Genomic DNA, 17,978 nt, shown 5'->3' on the forward strand with positions numbered 1-17,978 from the left:
CCCCCCAGACCCTCAGCTCCCTGCCAGTCACCCCTCCCCAGCCCCCCAGACCCTCAGCTCCCTGCAAGTCACCCCACCCCGGCCCCCCAGACCCACAGCTCCCTGCCAGTCACCCCGCCCCAGCCCCCCAGACCCTCAGCTCCCTGCCAGTCACCCTGCCCCAGCCCCCCAGACCCTCAGCTCCCTGCCAGTCACCCCGCCCCGGCCCCCCAGACCCTCAGCTCCCTGCCAATCACCCCGCCCCAGCCCCCAGACCCTCAGCTCAGCTCAGAGGGCACCTTTGCCACCTTCCTCCCTCACCTCCCAGCACACCCTGTCACACCTGCTCCCCACACCTGCAGCCTCAGACACTCCGGCTCGCACCTGCCGCACCCCCAACTTCAGTGTGGTCTAGTGGAGCCCATGGCGGACACACTGTGCTCCTCCCAGAAGCCCCTGCCCACCAGCAGGTTTCTCCCCACAGACCCGGCTGGCACTTGGGGAGGTTTCCTCACCCCTTGTCACCCTCCCAAACCCCTGTCCCACACTCTCCTACACACTTGGACTCCCAGTTTTCTGCCCTGCCCAAGCAATCCTCCTAGGCCCCCCATCCCCCAGCGCCCTGTGCGGCAGCGGCCCACAGTAGAAATCGATTTTGATAAATCAATACTGATACCACTAATAATAATCACTACATTTGGTCAGGGTCAGGCTCTGTACTAAGTGCTTTACAAGGATCTCCCTATTTAAGTCCCACAGCAGCCCCATGAGCTAACAAGAAGTGTTACAATCCCCCTTTCACAGATGGGAAAACTGAGGCTCAGAGGTGGGAAAATCGAAAGCTCAGGCTGGGCTTGGCACACAGGCAGTCAGAACTTGGGAGGGCCGCTCTGCAGGCCCCCACTCCCAAGGGGGGTTGACTTTCACATCGTTTCAGGAGCCAGTGAGTTCCCCTTCACCCCGGCAGACCTCCTGGAAGGGGAGGGCAGAGAGGGCCCCGGCACTCCCAGGGCAGGTCACTCTGGCGGCCAGGCCCCTGCGAAGGCTGCACCATGCCTCCTCCAAGGGGTCTGGATGCCTGTAGGCCCACCAACCTGCACAGGACCCCTGTTCCCGGTCAGTCTGAGGGTGTCCCTTACAGGAAGGGCATCTGTCTGTGTGCCCAACTTAGGGAGAGGAAGGGGTGTCACCATCACACGCCATCTCACAGGGACCTGGGCCCCATACACCACCACCCCCACTCTGCCCGAGGCAAAGCCACACGTGCAGGCACGTGCCTGTAAGTCCCTGCGCCCCCTTCCTCCTCGCCAGACTCCCACCCCCCGCCCCCACTCCCGCCAGAAACCAGGAGCGACTGGGGGCCTGTGGTCCTGCCACCAGGCACGGCCCTACTCTTGGGTGGGGGATGCTTCCTCCGCCCCCTCGCCCCCCACCCCAGCACTCGACGTTCAAGGTCAAGGCTGCGAGCGCGCGGGGCTGGGGGAAGGGTGAGGGAGGTCGCCCCGGCCCCTTTGTGCGGCGCCGCGGGCGCTCGCCCTCCGCCTCCCCCGCCGGGCCGGGAAGAGGGGGAGGGGAGGGCCGCGCTCGCCCGCCAGGGAGGGAGGGCGGGAGCGGCCGGTGCGCCTGTCGCTCCGAGCCCGCTGTCACCGCCTGGGAAAGGGGGTGGGGAGCGCTGGGACCCCGGAGTCCGGGATCCTGAAGGGGGAGCGGGAGAGAGGTGGAGAGGGACAGAGGACAGAGGTGGAGAGAGCGAGCGAGGGCGAGGGGAGGGGAGGGGCGGGTGCCGGGCTGGGACCCAGGCGTCCGAGTTCCCGGCCGCTGGGCCCAGGAGGAGCCAACGCCGGGAGGAGGGAGGCGCACCGGGAGAAAGGGAGGGAATCCCCGGAGACCGAGGGCGCTCAGCACCGCGCCGGCGGCGTCCGGCCCGGGGGACAGGAGACGCTCGGGTTAGATGTGCTCGGGCGGGGAGGGAGGATGCCACGGTCCAGCCGGCCGTGTGTCGGGGCTCCTAGGTCCTGAGGACCCGGGAGGGGAACGGGGAGGCGGCAGAGATCGATTCGGCGAGGACCCCTGGCATCTCAGCTCCCACCCTGCGGCCGCGAGGGCCGGGGTTCCCGGGGAAAGGGGGGAAAGAGAAAGGTGCTTTGGTGAGGGGAGAGGGTGATGGAAACCCTGGAGAAGGAGGTTCGGACTCAGGTGTTTGAGCTTCCAGCCCCTGCCCGGGGCAGCCCGGCACCCCCAAAGACACTGGGGAGGAGGCAGGGAGGAAAAGGAGAGGGAAGCCCCTACCCCCACTCTGGGTGGGGAAACGGCCTCCGCCACCCCCCAGCCCGCGCCACATTCCTTCACTGACAGCGACAAAGAAGAGGCGCCCCCGCGAACCTGGAGGGGCTCCCGCCCCCAACCCCGGGGGCGACGGGGGGTGGCGGGCCCCCAGGGGCGGCGGAGCGAGCTGGGGGGCCCCATTCAAGTGAGGTCCGCGCGCGGCGCCCCCGTTCTCAGCCCTGGAGAGGGCGGGGGAAGGGCTCCTGGGGGCTCTGGGCCGGGGGCGGGGACGGCGGGGACACTCACGACTTGAGCGGGTTCTGAATGGCGGTAGCCATGGCCCGCTCGGCTGGGCCGCCTCCGGCCCGGGGCGCCGCTGCCGCCGCGCGCGGGCCCAGCCCGGCCTGCGCCGCCCGCTCTGCCGCCCAGCGCGCTACGATTTCATTCATTCTTGGGGCCGCAGCGCGAGCGGAGCGGGGCGGGCCGGGGGCGGGGCCCAGCCAATCCCCGCGCCTCCCGGCGCACGACGGGACGTGGAGTCTAGGGGCGCGCGGCGGCGCCCGGGGGCGCCCTGCCCGGACTACACGTCCCAGGGGGCGTCGGGAGGGCCGCGCGCCCATTGGCTGCTGGGGATGCGGGGCGGGGCTCCCCTAAGAACTCCCCCCCCCCACGCCCTGGGGGCGCTCCCTCCCCGCCCGGGCTCTCCGTCCCCGGGGCCGTGGGTACGGGAGTAGGGCGTCCCCGGCTTCTGGGTCTCCCCAGGGTATGTGGGTGACCCCAGGGTCTGTCGTGTATTCCCGTCCGGGAATATTCCGGGCCTATTCGTCCGGGCGTCTCGTCTGTGCGCCAGCCCGCGAGCGAGCGCGGGGCTGATCAGCGCCTTTGTTCGGTTCCCGAGCGCGGCGGCGTTCCAGGCACGCGCCTAGGCCCCGGGAACGCAGCAGCCGCGACCAAAGCAAAGTCGCTGCTCTCAGGGAGCTGACATTCTAGTGGAGAAGGATGACAGACGGGAAAACAAGATCACTTCGGAGAGTGACAAATGCCAGAAGGAAAATAAGATAGGTTGACTTGAGGGAGTGGCTTCTCTGAGGAGGTGACACCTGAGCTGAGACCGCAGGTGACCGCAGGCACTAGGAGGGGAAGCACGTCCAGGCACAGGGATCATCAGTGCAAAAGGGCTGGGAGCAAGCTTGGAGCATCACGACCAGTGAGAAAGCTGGAGCGACTGGAGCAGAGGGAGGGAGGGAGGGAGGAGACAAGGTTGGGGAGAGAGCAAGGCCCCAAATCATGTAGGGCCTTGTAGGCCATTATGAAGCAAATGGGTTTTGTCCTAAGTGCAATCAATCATCCCTGACTCTCCTCTTCTTTTTCTCACACACACCAAGCCGGTCAGCAAGTCCTGTTGTCTCTGTGCTCACATCCCAGATCTGGGATCCACTAACTCATCTCCCATTCACACACAGCCTGTGCCCTGGTCTTGACCTTCATCATCTGCCTGGACTGTGGCTGCAGCTCCATCAAGGGGGTCCCACCCTGTCCCCCACGGCTGTTCTCCCCAGGTGGCCAGCCCGGGCTATATAAAACATCTATCACCATCAAAGCACTCTGGTGCAAAAACCCCAGTGGCTTCTTTCACAATTAGAATAAAATGCAAAGCCCTCAGGCCCTATTCCATCTTCCTCAACCCGCATCACATTTCTTCTCCTCCTTCCTTCCCTTGGCTAACTTTGCCTCAGCCACACTGGCCCCCTCCCTGTTCTTGGAACATTCCAGTCCTGCTTCAGCCACAGGACCTTTGCACTTGCTACTTTCTCTGCCTGGAATGCTCCTCCCACAGATCCCCTCATGGCTCCACCCCTCACTACATTAAGGTCTCCCATTGTCACCTCCTCAAAGACAAGTCCAGCTAAAATAGCAGCCCCTTTGATTCTCTGTCCCCTTAAATCCTTAATTTTCTTTGAAATACTAATCATATAGTTTGTTATCATATTATTAATATATTTCTATTTAGTTATTTGGTTTGTTGTCTGTCTCCACCCGTTAGAACATCAGCTCTATGAAGGAAGGGATCATTTTTCCATCCACTGCTATCTCCCCAGTGCCTAAAACGGGGCATGACAAATAGTTGTGCTCAAAATTATTTGTTGAATAGGGCCGGGCGTGGTGGCTCATGCCTATAATCCTAGCACTCTGAGAGGCTGAGGCAGGAAGATTGCTCGAGGTCAGGAGTTCAAGACCAGCCTGAGCAAGAGCCAGACCCCCATCTCTACTATAAATAGAAAGAAATTAATTGGCCAACTAAAAATATACAGGAAAAATTAGCCGGGCATGGTGGCACATGCCTGTAGTTCCAGCTACTCAGGAGGCTGAGGCAGAAGGATCACTTGAGCCCAGGAGTTTGAGGTTGCTGTGAGCTAGGCTGATGCCACGGCACTCTAGTCTGGGAAACAGAGTGAGACTCTGTCTCAAAAAAAAAAAATTATTTGTTGAACAAACATATGTATGAATTAATCATTATGTTCTCGTCCCTCCCCACTGTCCAAGTGCAGCTCTGAGACAAGCAGCCAGCATGGAGACAGAGTAAGGTGGGCTCCAGGCTGTGCCCTAGCCCACATAGACACCTGGACAACCTGGAGGGTGGAGTTTGGGGACTTTATTAAGGAAAACTCCCCAGCAGAGGGTCTGGAGCAAAGGCTTCAAGGCAGAGAGAAGGGAGAGGTTAGCAGGCGCACTCACTCATTTCTGGAGTATTGCAGTCCCCAGCCCCATGTGCACACGCTGGGACACGGCAGTGCAGGGGGCGGCCCCAGACTCTGCATAAAGCTCGAAGTCCAGTATAGTGACAGACCCATCACCAGATAATGACAGCCCAGAGTGGTCAGGCCGGGAGTGGGGTACACGGGCACAGGGGCTGGGGCTGGGGTTGGGGACACAGGGAACAAACACTAATCCTGAAAGCCCCAACCTTGGGTCACTTCTCCTAACCCTGGGACTCAGTCGTTGCCCACCAGAGGGCGCTGTGGCCCCAGTCTTTGTGGAGCGCGGGCGGCTGCGCTTGCATGCGCAGCCCAGGAGAGGCGTCCTGCAGGCCCGGGGCAGCCCGTGGGGACACTGGTCCCCCTCGCTGAGCCTCAGACCCTGCCAGGACCAGGTCGCCAGGGTCTGTGTGTGTGTCTCTCTCTGGAATCACTAGGAAACTCTCTGTCCCTGACCCACTGGGCAAAACCTGGGCCTCTGGGGGACACACTATTTCTAACCCCACCCCAAGCTCTCTTCCCCACTAATATTGGGAAGATGCCGCCCTCCCCAGCCTGCGCTGGGGTGTTCAGACGCCGATTTCAGACGTTCCCCGCCCAGAAAGCTGAGTAGAGGTGCAGAGGTGGCGGGGCTGGTGGCTCACACAGTCATAACTATGACAACAGCAAACGACAAACTCCGTCCCAGTGATTTCGCTCTCCCTGCGCGTCCAGACCCGGACTGAGCTTTGCACGAGTTTTTTACGTCACTGAGTCACACAGCGCACCCTCAGGAAGCAGGAACCAGCACCCGGGAATCGGAGGGGGCGACAGAGCCCCTCCCAGAGCCAGCGTCCATCTGTGCAGGGAGACTGGGTTGGAGCCAGGTCAGACTCAGAAGCTGACACCTCGGAGGGGGGTGGCCGGCGTCCTGTGTCAGAATCCCCTCAGGCCCTCTGCAAAAATGCCATCCCTGCCCACCCTTCAATCACCCCCCCCGGCCCCCCCCTGTCCTATGGATTCAGGGTCTCTGAAGCTGAACCCCAGAATCCGTCCCTAACAAGCCCTCAAATCTTTCTATTGATCCCAAAGACCTGGGAATGTGGGTAGTGTCCAGAGGCACAGAAAGATGAGACAGTGCAGTTAAAGGGGTGGTTCTCGAACTCTGGGGTGGAGGAGTGGGGGGATTGCATCAGAGGCCATGGTGGGGGGCGGAGGAGGGGGGCTGGCCAGATGGACTTCCCGCTGGGAATTCCTGAGCCTTTCTGATCCTGCAGTTTTCCCATCTGTAAAATGGGAGTCACAGTTCCAACCTCTCGGGCTCATGGTGAGGACGCTGTGGGCAATGCACTTGGAACAGCACCTGGTGCATTTTAGCACGTAACAGGTATTAGCCGTGGGCCTTGCCGCCACGCATTCCCGTGACCGAGCCCTACTGCACGCATGCCTGGGGCTGGGGTTTTATATACAGAATCTCAACCAGCGGGTGGAGCAGGCGCTAAAGTCATCCGCAAAGCAGTACAGTCTCTGGGCAGAGATCGCAGGTCAATTGCAAGGCTGGGACGTGAACTTGGTGTGCTCAGGGTCCGCCCTCCCCGCTGCCCCTAGGAGCTGGAGTGAGCGGAGTCCCTGGTCGCTGAGCGCCCTGACCTTGTGCCGGACACCATGCTAAGCGCGGACGCTCGTGTGGCCCTCACGTCGGTTCAGAGAAGGTGAGACTGTATGACCACAAACTTGGTGGCTTCAAACAACAGAAATGTGCTCTCTTGTAGGGGCCGGGGCCTGGAGGAAAGGGTGGGTGGGTGGAAAGAACGTGAGCAGGTGAATGAAGGGTCAGGTGAAAACACCTGCCCGAAGACATTTGTTTTCTGTGCAAAGGTCAGCTGAAAACAGCTGATATGTATGGACATTGTTAAAGAAATCAGCAGATGGCCCTGACCCTCTGCACGTGTCCTTGGAGAAAAATACGGGAGGAGCTTAGCTGGGGAGGCCATCTTCTTCTGGCCTCTCTCCCCTTCTCTCTAAACACTGTTTTGTGTAATTATTCATTCCTTTGCTTCCAAGCGCCAGAGCGAAAAGCAGCTGCTACACTCTCTCACGGTTCTAGAGGCCAGAGGGCCAAAATCAGGATCCCAGCAGGGCCCAGGCCAGCCTCCTTCCCAAGGTTCTAGAGGAGAATTTGTTCTTTGCGTCTTCCAGCTGCTGGTGGCTGCCGGCATTCCTTCGCTTGTGGCCACACCACTGCAGTCTTCAAGGCCAGCATCTCGGAATCTCTCTGCTCCATCTTCACGTCAGCTTCTCCTGTTTGTATCAGATCTCCCTCTGCCTGCCTCTTATACACCTGTGATTGCACTTGGAGCCCGCCTGGATACGCCAGGCCAGGTGACTGTCCCCAACTCGAGATCCTTAACACAGTCACCTCTGCAAAGATTCTTTTTCCTTCTGTAGGATTAAGATATCTTTGGGGAGCCACTATTCTGCCTACCTCAGCAGAATTTGTGGGTGAATAAGTTATGGACTTGAGGGAAACTGTCCGAGGCATGTCAAGGATGACTGCAGGGTCTGTGGCAGGAGCAGTTGGAGGGGCAGTGGAGGCAATGTCCCCTGAGATGCGGCCACCTAGGGGAGGGAGGGGCGGGTCAGGGAGAGGCCGGGAGCTCAGCTGCAGAGGTGTGGAGTTTGAGATGCGAATCCCACATGCAAGTGTTGCTTCTAGAAGTCAGGGGAGAGGTGCAGAAAGGGACCGAGGATAGGACCTGGGCTGTCCCTCATGATGGGGACGTGAGGAAGATACAGGGAGGGAACCAGCAGGGGGGTGGAGGGAGGTGGCCAGAGAGTGTGGCTGTACAGAAAGCACTCAAGGGACAGGCCGCTAGTCAGCTGGATGAGATGCCGCTGACAGGTCAGGTAAGATGAGGACAGGATGGGACTTAGATCTGCCCCGCAGGGGCCCGGACAAGCGCATTTCTGGGGACAGTGAAACGTGAACGTTTGATTGGAAAGCGTGCAAGAGAGAACTGGAAACATCTCTCGTGAGAAGTTTTGCTGTGAAGCAAAACAAAGAAATGGGGCTGGAGCTGGAGGAAGTTCAGGGAGTTTTGTTTTGTGTTTTGTTCTCAGGTGGAAGAAGTGATGTGTTTTGTGCCAGTGGGAGGGACTGTGGGGGGGAGTTGACGGTGGCGCAGGGCGGAGGGGAGACTCGCTGGAGCAATGGCCTTGGGGAATCGTGGGAAGATGGGGAAGTCCCTACGTGGAGGGTGGCCTTTGGGACAGCTGACCCACTGTGACAGGGGGGATCATGTCTGCTGGCACAGACGCCAGGGGGGTGGGGAGAATGAGCAGGTTGTCTTCTGGTGGCTTTTGTGAAATAAGAAGCTGAGAGCGAGGATGGGGAAAGAAGACAGGAGACGCACTGGGACAGTGGCTGTGGGCGACGGAGGGAGCATGTGGCCCAGGGCGTGATTGAAAGAAATGTGAGATTTCAGTTAGAAGTTACTGAAAATAAAGATGTAATTTTTTCCATCCAAAGTCATGAACCCCAAGAACTCTATCTCTGGATCCTTTGGAGGTCCTTGGATGCCAGGTTCAGAATCCCCATAGATTCAAGATGTAAAGCCAGGTGTGCCTCGCGCCTATAATCCCAATCCTTTGGGAGGCCAAGGCAAAAGACCCCTTTGAGGCCAGGAGTTTGAGATAAGCCTGGACAACATAGAGAGACCTTGTCTCTATAAAAATAAAAATTAAAAAGCTAGCCGGGCATGGTGGTGCGCACCTGTAGTCCCAGCTACTCGGGAGGCTGAGGGAGGAGGATGGCTTGAGTCCCGGAGTTGAAGGCCACAGTGAGCTATGATCGCACCACTGCACTTCAGCCTGGGCGGCAGAGCAAGGCCTTGTCTCTAAAATAAATAAAATGCAATGTGTGGATCTTATATGGATCCTGATTTGAACAAGCCAACTTAAAAATACATTTCTGAGATAATCAGGGACATTTGAACACAGATTGTGCATTATAAGAAATTAAGGAAATGTTAATTTTTTTAGCATGATCATGGCAATATGGTCACAATTTTTGTAAAGCCATTGTTTGTTAGAGAAAGATACTGAAATATTCATGGTTGAAATTACATGATAGCTATGGTTTGCTTTAAAGCACTACAGCTAAAAAGGGCATGAGGGAGTTTTCTGGGATGACGTTCTATTTCTTGATGAGGTTGGGATTACACAGGTATAGGCATTTGTCAGAACCCATCAAATGGCACACTTTGAATTTTGCATTCCTTTGTGTATAAATTTTGCCTTTAAGAAGTAAACAAATCTTGAATTCTGGGTAGTGATCTGTGTGTTAGTTTCCTAGAGTGACAGTAACAAAGTACAACAGAGTGGCTTAAAACAACAGGAAATGGCTGGAAGTCTGAAACCAAGGTGCCTGGATGGTCCTTATCTCAGCTTCTGGCAGTATCAGGTGTCCTTTGGCTTTGTGGCAGTGTGACTCCAGTCTCTGCCTCCATCTCCACATGGCATTCTCTGCATGGCTGTGTCTTCACCCGGCCACTTTCTTATAAGGACACCAGTCATACTGGATTAGGAGCCCGTCCTACTCCAAACTCCTGGGCTCAAGTGATCCTCCTGCCTCAGCCTCCCTAGTACACCACCATGCCCCACCAATTTTTTTTTTTCATAGAAACAGGGTCTCACTATGTTGCCCAGGCTGGTCTCGAACTCCTGGCATCAAGCGATCCTCCTGCCTTAACCTTCCTTCCAAAGTACTAGGATTATAGGGGCAAGCAACTATGCCTGGTCCCCGTTTTCCTTTTTACTGTTAACTTAGCTATTTGAACACTTTTATTCCTCTGTACAAATTTTAGAATAGGTTTTATCAAGTGTCTGAAAAAAACTTATCTGGAATTTTGATTAAGATTGCTTTGAATTGGTTGATTTGGAGAGAATTGACGCGTGAATAATATTACAATACCCTACCCGAGGGCACAGATGATATCATTTTTCAGATTATCATCTATATCCTTTATTGATGTTTTAATGATTTTTCCATCAAGAGCTTATGCATCCTTAAGTCAATTGTTGGATACTTTATTGTTTTTGTTGCTCTTGAGATGGGCACAATTTTTAGAAATTACGTTTTAATTGGCTATTACAGAGTTAGTAAAGTGATATTGATTTTTGTAGGCTGATTTTATACCAACCATGATAAACTCTTCACTAAGAGCTTTCCTGCCCTCTTTATTACGAGGGTGAGAAGTACTTTAAAAACATTTTAGCCACTTCTGAGGACCAATCATCAGTGCAAGCCCAATTCTAATATTTATCAAGTAGTCAGCGAGCCTCTGGTGCGGATGGGGGATAAAGGTGGGTGAGCGCTCTGCGGTATCTACCTGCGGCGCCTGCTGTTGATCGCATGCCAGCGCCACCTGAGGACTGGCTCCCGTCCCGGGCGGCTCAGGTGGCGTTCCAAAGCGACTCACGCGGCGGCCACAAGGGGGCGCGCCGAGGCCTCACGTCCGCACGAGGAGGGCTCCAGTGCGTGGAGAGGGTGTGGCCGCCTGGGGGCGCTGTTCTAGAGATTGGGAACATGGGGATACCCAAGGCAGGCCGGGAGGAGCTCATACTCTGAAGGTCGGGGTGTCAGGGGGGCGGTGGTGGAGACAGATACAGATCACTTCAGGGTGCAATAAATTCAATGGAGAAAATAGATCAGGTGACAGGATGGTGACTGAGGGCACTCCTTAGACGAGGTGCTCAAGGACACTCCTCTGAGATTGCATCCAAGTGTCAGAAGCTGGGGGCTGTGCGGGGAGGGCAGCTTCAGGCAGACGACACGTGGTCCCCGAGGGGAGGAGACGGGTGGGACTGAGGATGGGGAAGGAGCCGGCGTGGGTGAGGGACAGGAGGGAGAAGCAGGCAGAAAAGTTGCGGGGCAGGGCGTGGCGCAGGCTGGGGGACTTGCAGAGGGAAGACTGGGGGGCGATGGCACGGAGGACCTCCAGCACGGGGCCTTGCGTGACAGGAGCAAGGCGAGGGTGGCGTTGGGCAGGTCTGGCTTGTGGGGACGAAAGTAACAGGACAGAGATGCACAGCTGTTTGAATTTGCAGAAATACTGGAATACTAAGAAATTTAAAAAAAAGAAAAAAAAGAACTTTGGGGGAAAGAGGAAGAGGGAACAGGGTGGATGGAGACAAGGGTGGGAGAGAGGGCGTCATCCGGCTGCCGAGGTGGGGACAGACCACAGACCGTGGGAGGCAGGCGCCAGCCACGACTGGGGGTGTGGGGACAGATACGCTGTGCCCTTTGGGACTTTTGTGTATCAGAGGGCCTGTGATTCAGCGTTCCCAGGGACATCTTGCCGGCCAGGGATGGTGGCTGCTGTAGCCAACGCCAACCCCCTCCCCACGACGCTAAGGTTGATAACAATGCTTATTATGTGTGTGCCCGGCTAGTCTATGCTCTGCACTTCAACTTCACAATAACCCTAGGAAGTAGGTCCTGTTACAACCATCTTCACCGCACAGATGTGGGCACTGAGACACAGGTTAAGTGACTTGTTCGAGATCGCAGACATGGCATTTGAATCCAGGCAGTAACCTCAGAGTCCATGCTCTTAACCACCATGATATGCTGTTTCCCAATCCTGTTGGTGTAGCCTTGTTCTCAGTTATTAATAATCGTATCGCTCTTTAGACTGGATATCTCAGATGACCGTGAGCAGACACTAACACTTTAGTATGAATTAGTCGATCTCTTCCCATCACTGAAGAATAACAATCACTGCTATGGTTTAGGTGGGATAGGAGGTAAATGTTAATATTTGGGCTCTGGAGTCACAATGTCCAGCATTGAAGCCCAGCACCACCATTTCCCAGCTGTGTGACTTTGGGCAAGTGACATCACTAATCTGGGTCTCAGTTTCCTCATCTGTGAAGTCCCTATTTCCCCGATGAAGACACCGAGAGGCTTAACACATGGCACGCCCAGGAATTTAGATCCTGGGTCTTGAGCTCATGCCGCCCCCACAAAGATGAGGAACCAAAAACAGGTTCTTTGAGGGGGAAGTCCTAAGAGTCCCCAGGGCCCAAGTGGGGTTTTCTGGGACATCGGCCCGGGCACTGGGATGCCGGGAGGAGCGATTCGTTCATTCTTGACGTTTCTGTGCGTTTGTGTGGAGGAAAGGGGCACTGAAGGCTTTGAGGTCTGTCTGCACAAGGACGCAAGGTCACCTGAGGGACAGGCCAGGGCACCCCTGGGTGTTCCTCCAAGAGCAGCTTCTCTTCCTGCCAGATGGGAGCCCCGGCCCCCTGGGAGGGCGCCTGGTCCCGGCGGGGCAGCTGACTGGCACAGGGTGGGGATGGGAGCAGGGTCAGCACAGACGAGGCGGGAGATGTGCTTGTCCTGGGGTGAAATACCCCAGACGAGAGACCAGCCCTGGCCCTGCCCAGTCCAAGCGCAGCCGCAGCCCCACTCCAGTCCTGCCTGTACCCGACTGGGACCGCTGGTATGACCAGACCTGTCACTAAAATGTCGAAATACTTCCGCAGTTTTTGGTGAATAGCCACAACCCACTTCTGATGGCCCAGCCTCTGCCCTGGGACTCTCCAGGCCTCTCCACGCCCCAGCATGAGAAGATTAACCCGGGTTCAGTAGGGGGCTTCCCTGACCCAGCTCTGGGGGACATTGTCCATCCTGCCAATATCGGTATTTGCCTGGATCTTCCCCGATAGCAATCCCTCCACCCACAAGTTCAGGATCCTCAGATAGGGGTTCCCATTTCACGCAACTCCTATGCATCCCTCAAAGCCCTCCCTTAATGCTACTTCCTTCAGGAAGCCCTCCCAGATTTCTTCACCACCCCAAGAGTGAACAGCTTCCTCCCCAGCTAGGGCTCCCTAGTCTCTCGGACCATCCAGCACACCTTGCTCGAATCCTCTGCACTCCGGCCCTTCTCTCGCACTGGCGTGTGAGCGTCTCATCTCTGTAGCCTCGGTACCAGCAGCCACGCCAAGCACACAGTGACTGCCCAGTAAATGTCACAGAGCGGATGACGATGTGTTTGCGGTGTGATGGCTTGTGTTGAGCTGATTACCAGCCGCATTTGGTCATGTGCATCTCCCCCGGCCCAGGGATCTGGCGGTGGTTCCCGCAGGAGCCCTGATTGCCACCCCCACGCAGAGGCCCTGCTGGCTGGGACCGGCCAGGCCGGGGGGAGGTGAGGACAGGATGTGAGTCCTGGGGGACGCGGGGCCACAGGGCCGGTTCTCACGCTCTCTGGCTCAGGAGGAGTGACTCTCCATCTGGCAGGCCCAGCTGCGGCGCGGGGACAAGAGGACAGTGTGGGGACACGAGGACGCAGCGGGGGAGAGGGAGGTTGAGAGGGGGCAGCCCGGGGTGACCAGGGAGAAGAAGGACAGCCACGCGGTGTCACTGTCACAGACCATTAAATACAACTTATAAACAAGCCGCGGGCGGTGCGGAGGCGGGGTCAGGGGTGCCCGGTGCGGGCGCGGTCCTGGCGGGGGCTCAGGCTGCTGTCGCTGGAGGGGCTGGGCTGGCGGGGGCCCGGCTGCTTGTGGAGGCCACGTAGCTTCGCCAGCAGCTCCCGGATGAAGTCCTGGGGACAGGGCGGGGACGCTGAGGACACGGGAGTGGCAGGGGCACCCCGCCACAGTCCCTCGGCCCTCCTCCTGCTCTCTGGTAGAGACGACAGAGGAGAAAGTGACAGACAGACAGACAGACATGGAGCAAGAGATGCAGGGAGAGACAGACAGGGTGGCAGGGGACTGGGAGAGACGGGGCAGGTGGGGGGACAGACAGACAGACAGACAAACATGGGGGAAGAGATGCAGGGAGAGACAGACGGGGTGGCAGGGGACCGGGAGAGACGGGGCAGGTGGGGGGACAGCAGAGAGAGATGGAGGCAGACAGAGAGACAGACACAGGGAGAGAAAAACAGAGAGACACTAGAGACGGCAGGAGGGAGACACAGGGACAGAGAAAGAGACGCAGAGTGACCAGTGACATATTTCTCAGGCCAAGAGGGACCAGGGGGGTCCCCAGAGATAGAGGCCTGACCCGGCTCCAAGGTGGACAGACACTCGGTGACGTTTGTCCCTCGGGCTGCCCAGAGCTGGATAGAGAAACATGAATATTTTTCCCTTTTAAAGCAGGGAAGGAAGTGGGAGGGTCGGGCGCTCGGCTTCCGGGCCTGGAAGGCCGGCGAGGCCCCGCTGGGCTGGGAAGGGAGCCCCGGGGTGCTGGAGGCAGTAGACGGGGGAGACAGAGGGAGGCTGGCCCAGAGACCGGAGGCCCGGGGCGAGGACCGAGCGCAGCAGAGAGGCAGGGATAGGACAGGGATGGGGAGGAGATGAGGAGCCGCAGCAGAAGGGGTAGGAGGGGAGAGACACGTAGGAGGGACACAAAGGACACCCCTGGAGACCAGGAGCTGCGAGAGAGACAGAGCTCCCCAGAGTTCCCTCTCCCCATCAGGGTCCAGGGGGACAGGACAGGGCCTGTAACGGGGCAGGGGACACTCACCTCAGTGGGGTTTGTGCACGACTTCAGGAGTCCCTAAACAACCCCCCCGCAAAAACAAACAAACCAGTAAGTGACTAATACCTACCCCCACTCCAGCCCCTTCCCTCTCCCCAGAAGCCCCAAGGCAGCAAGACAAATGTAAGTCAGACTCCAGGGTGGACTGCCCACCTGGCTTCCAGGAAGGAGCAGCACAGCTGGAAGACCTAAGCCATGCGGGCAGGGTTAGGTCACTAGATTCAGAGAGGAGGAGAGGGTCACGCAGCCTAAGCCATGACAGTGAGGACATGGCAGCCAGACTGCCTGGGTTTGACTCCCCGCTCTGCTCCTTCTGAACTGAGACACCCTGGGACAAGTGACTAAACCTCTCTGGGCCTCATTTTCCTCATCTGGAAAGTGGAGATTATACTAGCGCCCACTTGGTAGGGTTTTGTGAAGATTAAATGAGTTAATAAGTGAAAAGCAATCAAACTAAGTGCCTGGTATATAGTAAGTGCTCAATAAACACATTAACTATTGCTATTACTTTTAGGGGGGTGCAAAGTAAAGAACGAGGGGCAGCTTTCCCCCCACCTACTTGGATTTTCCGGCTTCTCTCGTCTTCACTCTCTAATTCCAACAGTTCATCGATGTTGACCTCATCAGGCATGTCTGCCTCCTAAGGCGAGGAGGGAGGGTGGTGAGGGTCCCGGTCCCCGCCCTCCCTTGCCCTTGTCCCGGGCTCTAGAGGAGCCCCACGGGCCCCAGAGCCCAGCTGGCGGGATCTGGAGCAACAAAGTGGCAGTCGCGGACAGCACCGCCAAGGCGGGAACATCTGGGTGCTGGGGGAGGGGTGGCAGATGGAATGAGGGCGGCCTGGGCCTGTACCAGCCGACGCTGCGCCCATGGGCCCTGGGGCCTCGGGGCTGGCACGCGCCTTTCCCCTTGGCCCCGGTTCCCACAGAGGAAGCAGGCCCCGCGCGGTCTTGGAACGGCAGATCTGGGACTCGGGAGAGGGGCTGGCTTCTGCCCTTTCAAGGAAAAGTCTGAGCGCTAGGTGCGGGGGAGGAGGAGGGCCTGGCAGGCCGGAGCCTGCTGGGGCGGCCCCTTCCCCCAGGGGACAGGGCAGGGGGGGGGTTGGGCCAGCCCCAGGGCCAAAGTGCAGCCTGGGGAGTCGGGTGGAAGGCACACCCAGGCCCCCCAATGTGGGTGTGACATGAGTCATGTGTCTAACTTTGAGTGGCCAAGATGGGACGCGTAGTATGTCCTTTAGGGGCAGTGGCCCAAAGGCAGGCTGGCTCAGGACCCTTGCCGGGGACAGGCCCCAGCTGCTGAGGCTACAGATTCCTCCCTCCCCCACCCAGAGTCCTGTGGTCGGCCTCAGGGCTGGGTGGTGGGGGTTCCCCAGTGGTGAAGAGGGCTCGGCAAAGGCTGGAGGCGTCTGTGTGCGTGTGACACACGTGTGCATCACTGCCCGTGGGCCAGAGCCCGAGGCCAAGGGTCCAGGGCTGGCTGAGGGTGCACAGGTATGTGGCATCTACAGTCCCCCAGGTGTGCGGTGTGTGGCTCTGGCTTGCGTGTGTCTGTCTGTCGTCACGAGTCCAGGGTGAGCTGTAGTGCCCGCCATCTGGGGAAGGCCTCATATGACGTCACCATGTCAACACAGGGAGCTGTAGTTTGTGCTCTTGTGTGCCCATGGGCAGCTGTGGCCTCCGCCATCGTACGTCCGTGTGTGCCTGTGGCTGACACTGCTTCCTGTCTGGGGGCTTCTACATGCTCCCTCGCTTTGTGCCTCTGAGTGGCTGTAGCATCTGTCACTGTGTTTGTAGGTGGTCGTGGCTTTTTCTTTAGGGGACAACGGATGGTTGTAACTTGAGTCATTTTACATCCAAGGGTAGCTATCGCTGCTGGTATTGTCTGTCCGTCCCAACAGCTGGGACCGCTGTGTATCTGCGAACAGCTGTAACTTGAGTCATTTCCTGTCCGTGTGTAGTTGTAGCGTTGTGTGTCTGCACATGGCTGTGGCCTGTGCTGTTGCGCCCGTGGGTGGCCAGGGCTGCTGCATATGTTGATCTGCGAGTGACCACAGCTTGCATCCTTGGGAGTCTGTGTATGGCTGCTGCTTCTGTCGCTGTGTCTGCGTGGCGACAGCTTCCATCACCGGGCACAGACGTGTGGCCGTGCAGTTCCTTCCTTTGCTGCGCTCTCCCCGTGGTCGCGTCTCCCCTGTCGCTACATCTGTGTTTGCAGTGAAGACGGTCCCCTCCCCCTGCTCCGTCTGCAGACATGGCTGTTCTGGCTCCCCAAGTTTTCCTCCTCACCCCCATATGTTAACCTCTGGCCCTTCCCAGGTGTTTGGACACATCTCTGGGGACTCAAGTTTGCGTGCGTGCATGCGTGCGCGCGTGCGCACGTGTGTGTGCGTGTGTGTGTGTGTGTGTGTGTATCTCTCTACCCACAAGCCGAGTGCCATTGAGAGCGGACGGCCAAGCTAGGGACTGCCCAGCCCCGGGTCGTGCGTCCTCTTGTGCACACCAGGCTGCATGTGCACCAGCGAGCGTGCACCAAGACCCCAGGAGCCTAGGGTCCCGACGACGCCCAGGCTCGGTCTGTGCCGGACCACCCCGCCCCCGCCCCCGCCCCCAGCCCCCACACCCTCCGCGCCTCACCCTGCCGCGGTACAGCTCTTCCAGGCGCCCGTCGATCCACTTTTCCACGTCCAGCCGCCGCTGCAGCTCCCGCCGGTCATACTTGACGGTGACGCGCGCGTGCCGCTTCTGCAGCCCCCCCGGGCTGCCCCCCGGCCCGCGGGCGCGCGACGGAGACTGCAGCTTGCTCAGCACGCGCTTGCCCAGCCGCTGCGCTGCCATCCCGGTGCTGGCCGGCCCGGCGCGGCTGTGCGCCCTCGCCCGCCCGGGGAGCCTCTTACTGGCCGGGGCGGGGCCGGCCGGGGGCGGGCGCTCGGCTCGCGGGGGACCGGCCCCGCCCCTCCCGCCCCGGGCCTCAGTTTCCCCGTCTGCGCAGCAAGCGAGAGCAGGCCGCGGCGCTGGCTCGAAGCCGGCGGTCACGGCCGGTTCAGGTATGGGCAGGGTCCGAGGGTCCCCTGGATCCCGGGGAGGGCGGGGTCCCGGGACAGACGCTCGGGGACCCAGCCTGGCTGCGCCCTCTGGCGGCTGCGGGCGGCGGTGCAGGAACCCCCGCGCCGTTTTCCCTGCGAGGGAAGGTCAAACCGTAGCACTTTGAGCCATCATTTGTTCATTCGTTCATTCATTCACTCACTCATCCATCCGTCTACACGTTTGTTCACTTATTCACTCATTCTACTCAACAAACAGGCGGGTGTGAAGCTTGCCTCGGTAATCCTAGCACTTTGGGAGCCCGGGGAGGGAGGATCGCTGGAGGCCAGGTGTTCAAAGCGATCCTAAGCAAGAGCGAGACTCAGTGGACACTAAAAATAGAAAGCCTAGCCGGCGTGTTGGCAT

The 17,978-nt window shown here is 58.5% G+C and overlaps 1 protein-coding gene across 1 annotated transcript; it reads right to left on the reverse strand.

Annotated features, from left to right (window-relative positions):
* Positions 1–13,407: 13,407 nt before the first annotated feature.
* On the reverse strand, positions 13,408–17,447 carry PPP1R14A (protein phosphatase 1 regulatory inhibitor subunit 14A). Its single transcript, XM_012774759.3, has 4 exons — positions 17,166–17,447; positions 15,095–15,175; positions 14,521–14,553; positions 13,408–13,597 (listed from the first exon to the last, which is right to left on the reverse strand). The coding sequence occupies exons 1-4, from the start codon at positions 17,364–17,366 to the stop codon at positions 13,469–13,471; spliced, it is 444 nt and encodes a 147-aa protein (XP_012630213.1). The 5' UTR covers positions 17,367–17,447; the 3' UTR covers positions 13,408–13,468.
* Positions 17,448–17,978: the final 531 nt, after the last annotated feature.

Source organism: Microcebus murinus, chromosome 16 (assembly GCF_040939455.1).
Source record: "Microcebus murinus isolate Inina chromosome 16, M.murinus_Inina_mat1.0, whole genome shotgun sequence".
NCBI classification, from domain to species: domain Eukaryota; kingdom Metazoa; phylum Chordata; class Mammalia; order Primates; family Cheirogaleidae; genus Microcebus; species Microcebus murinus.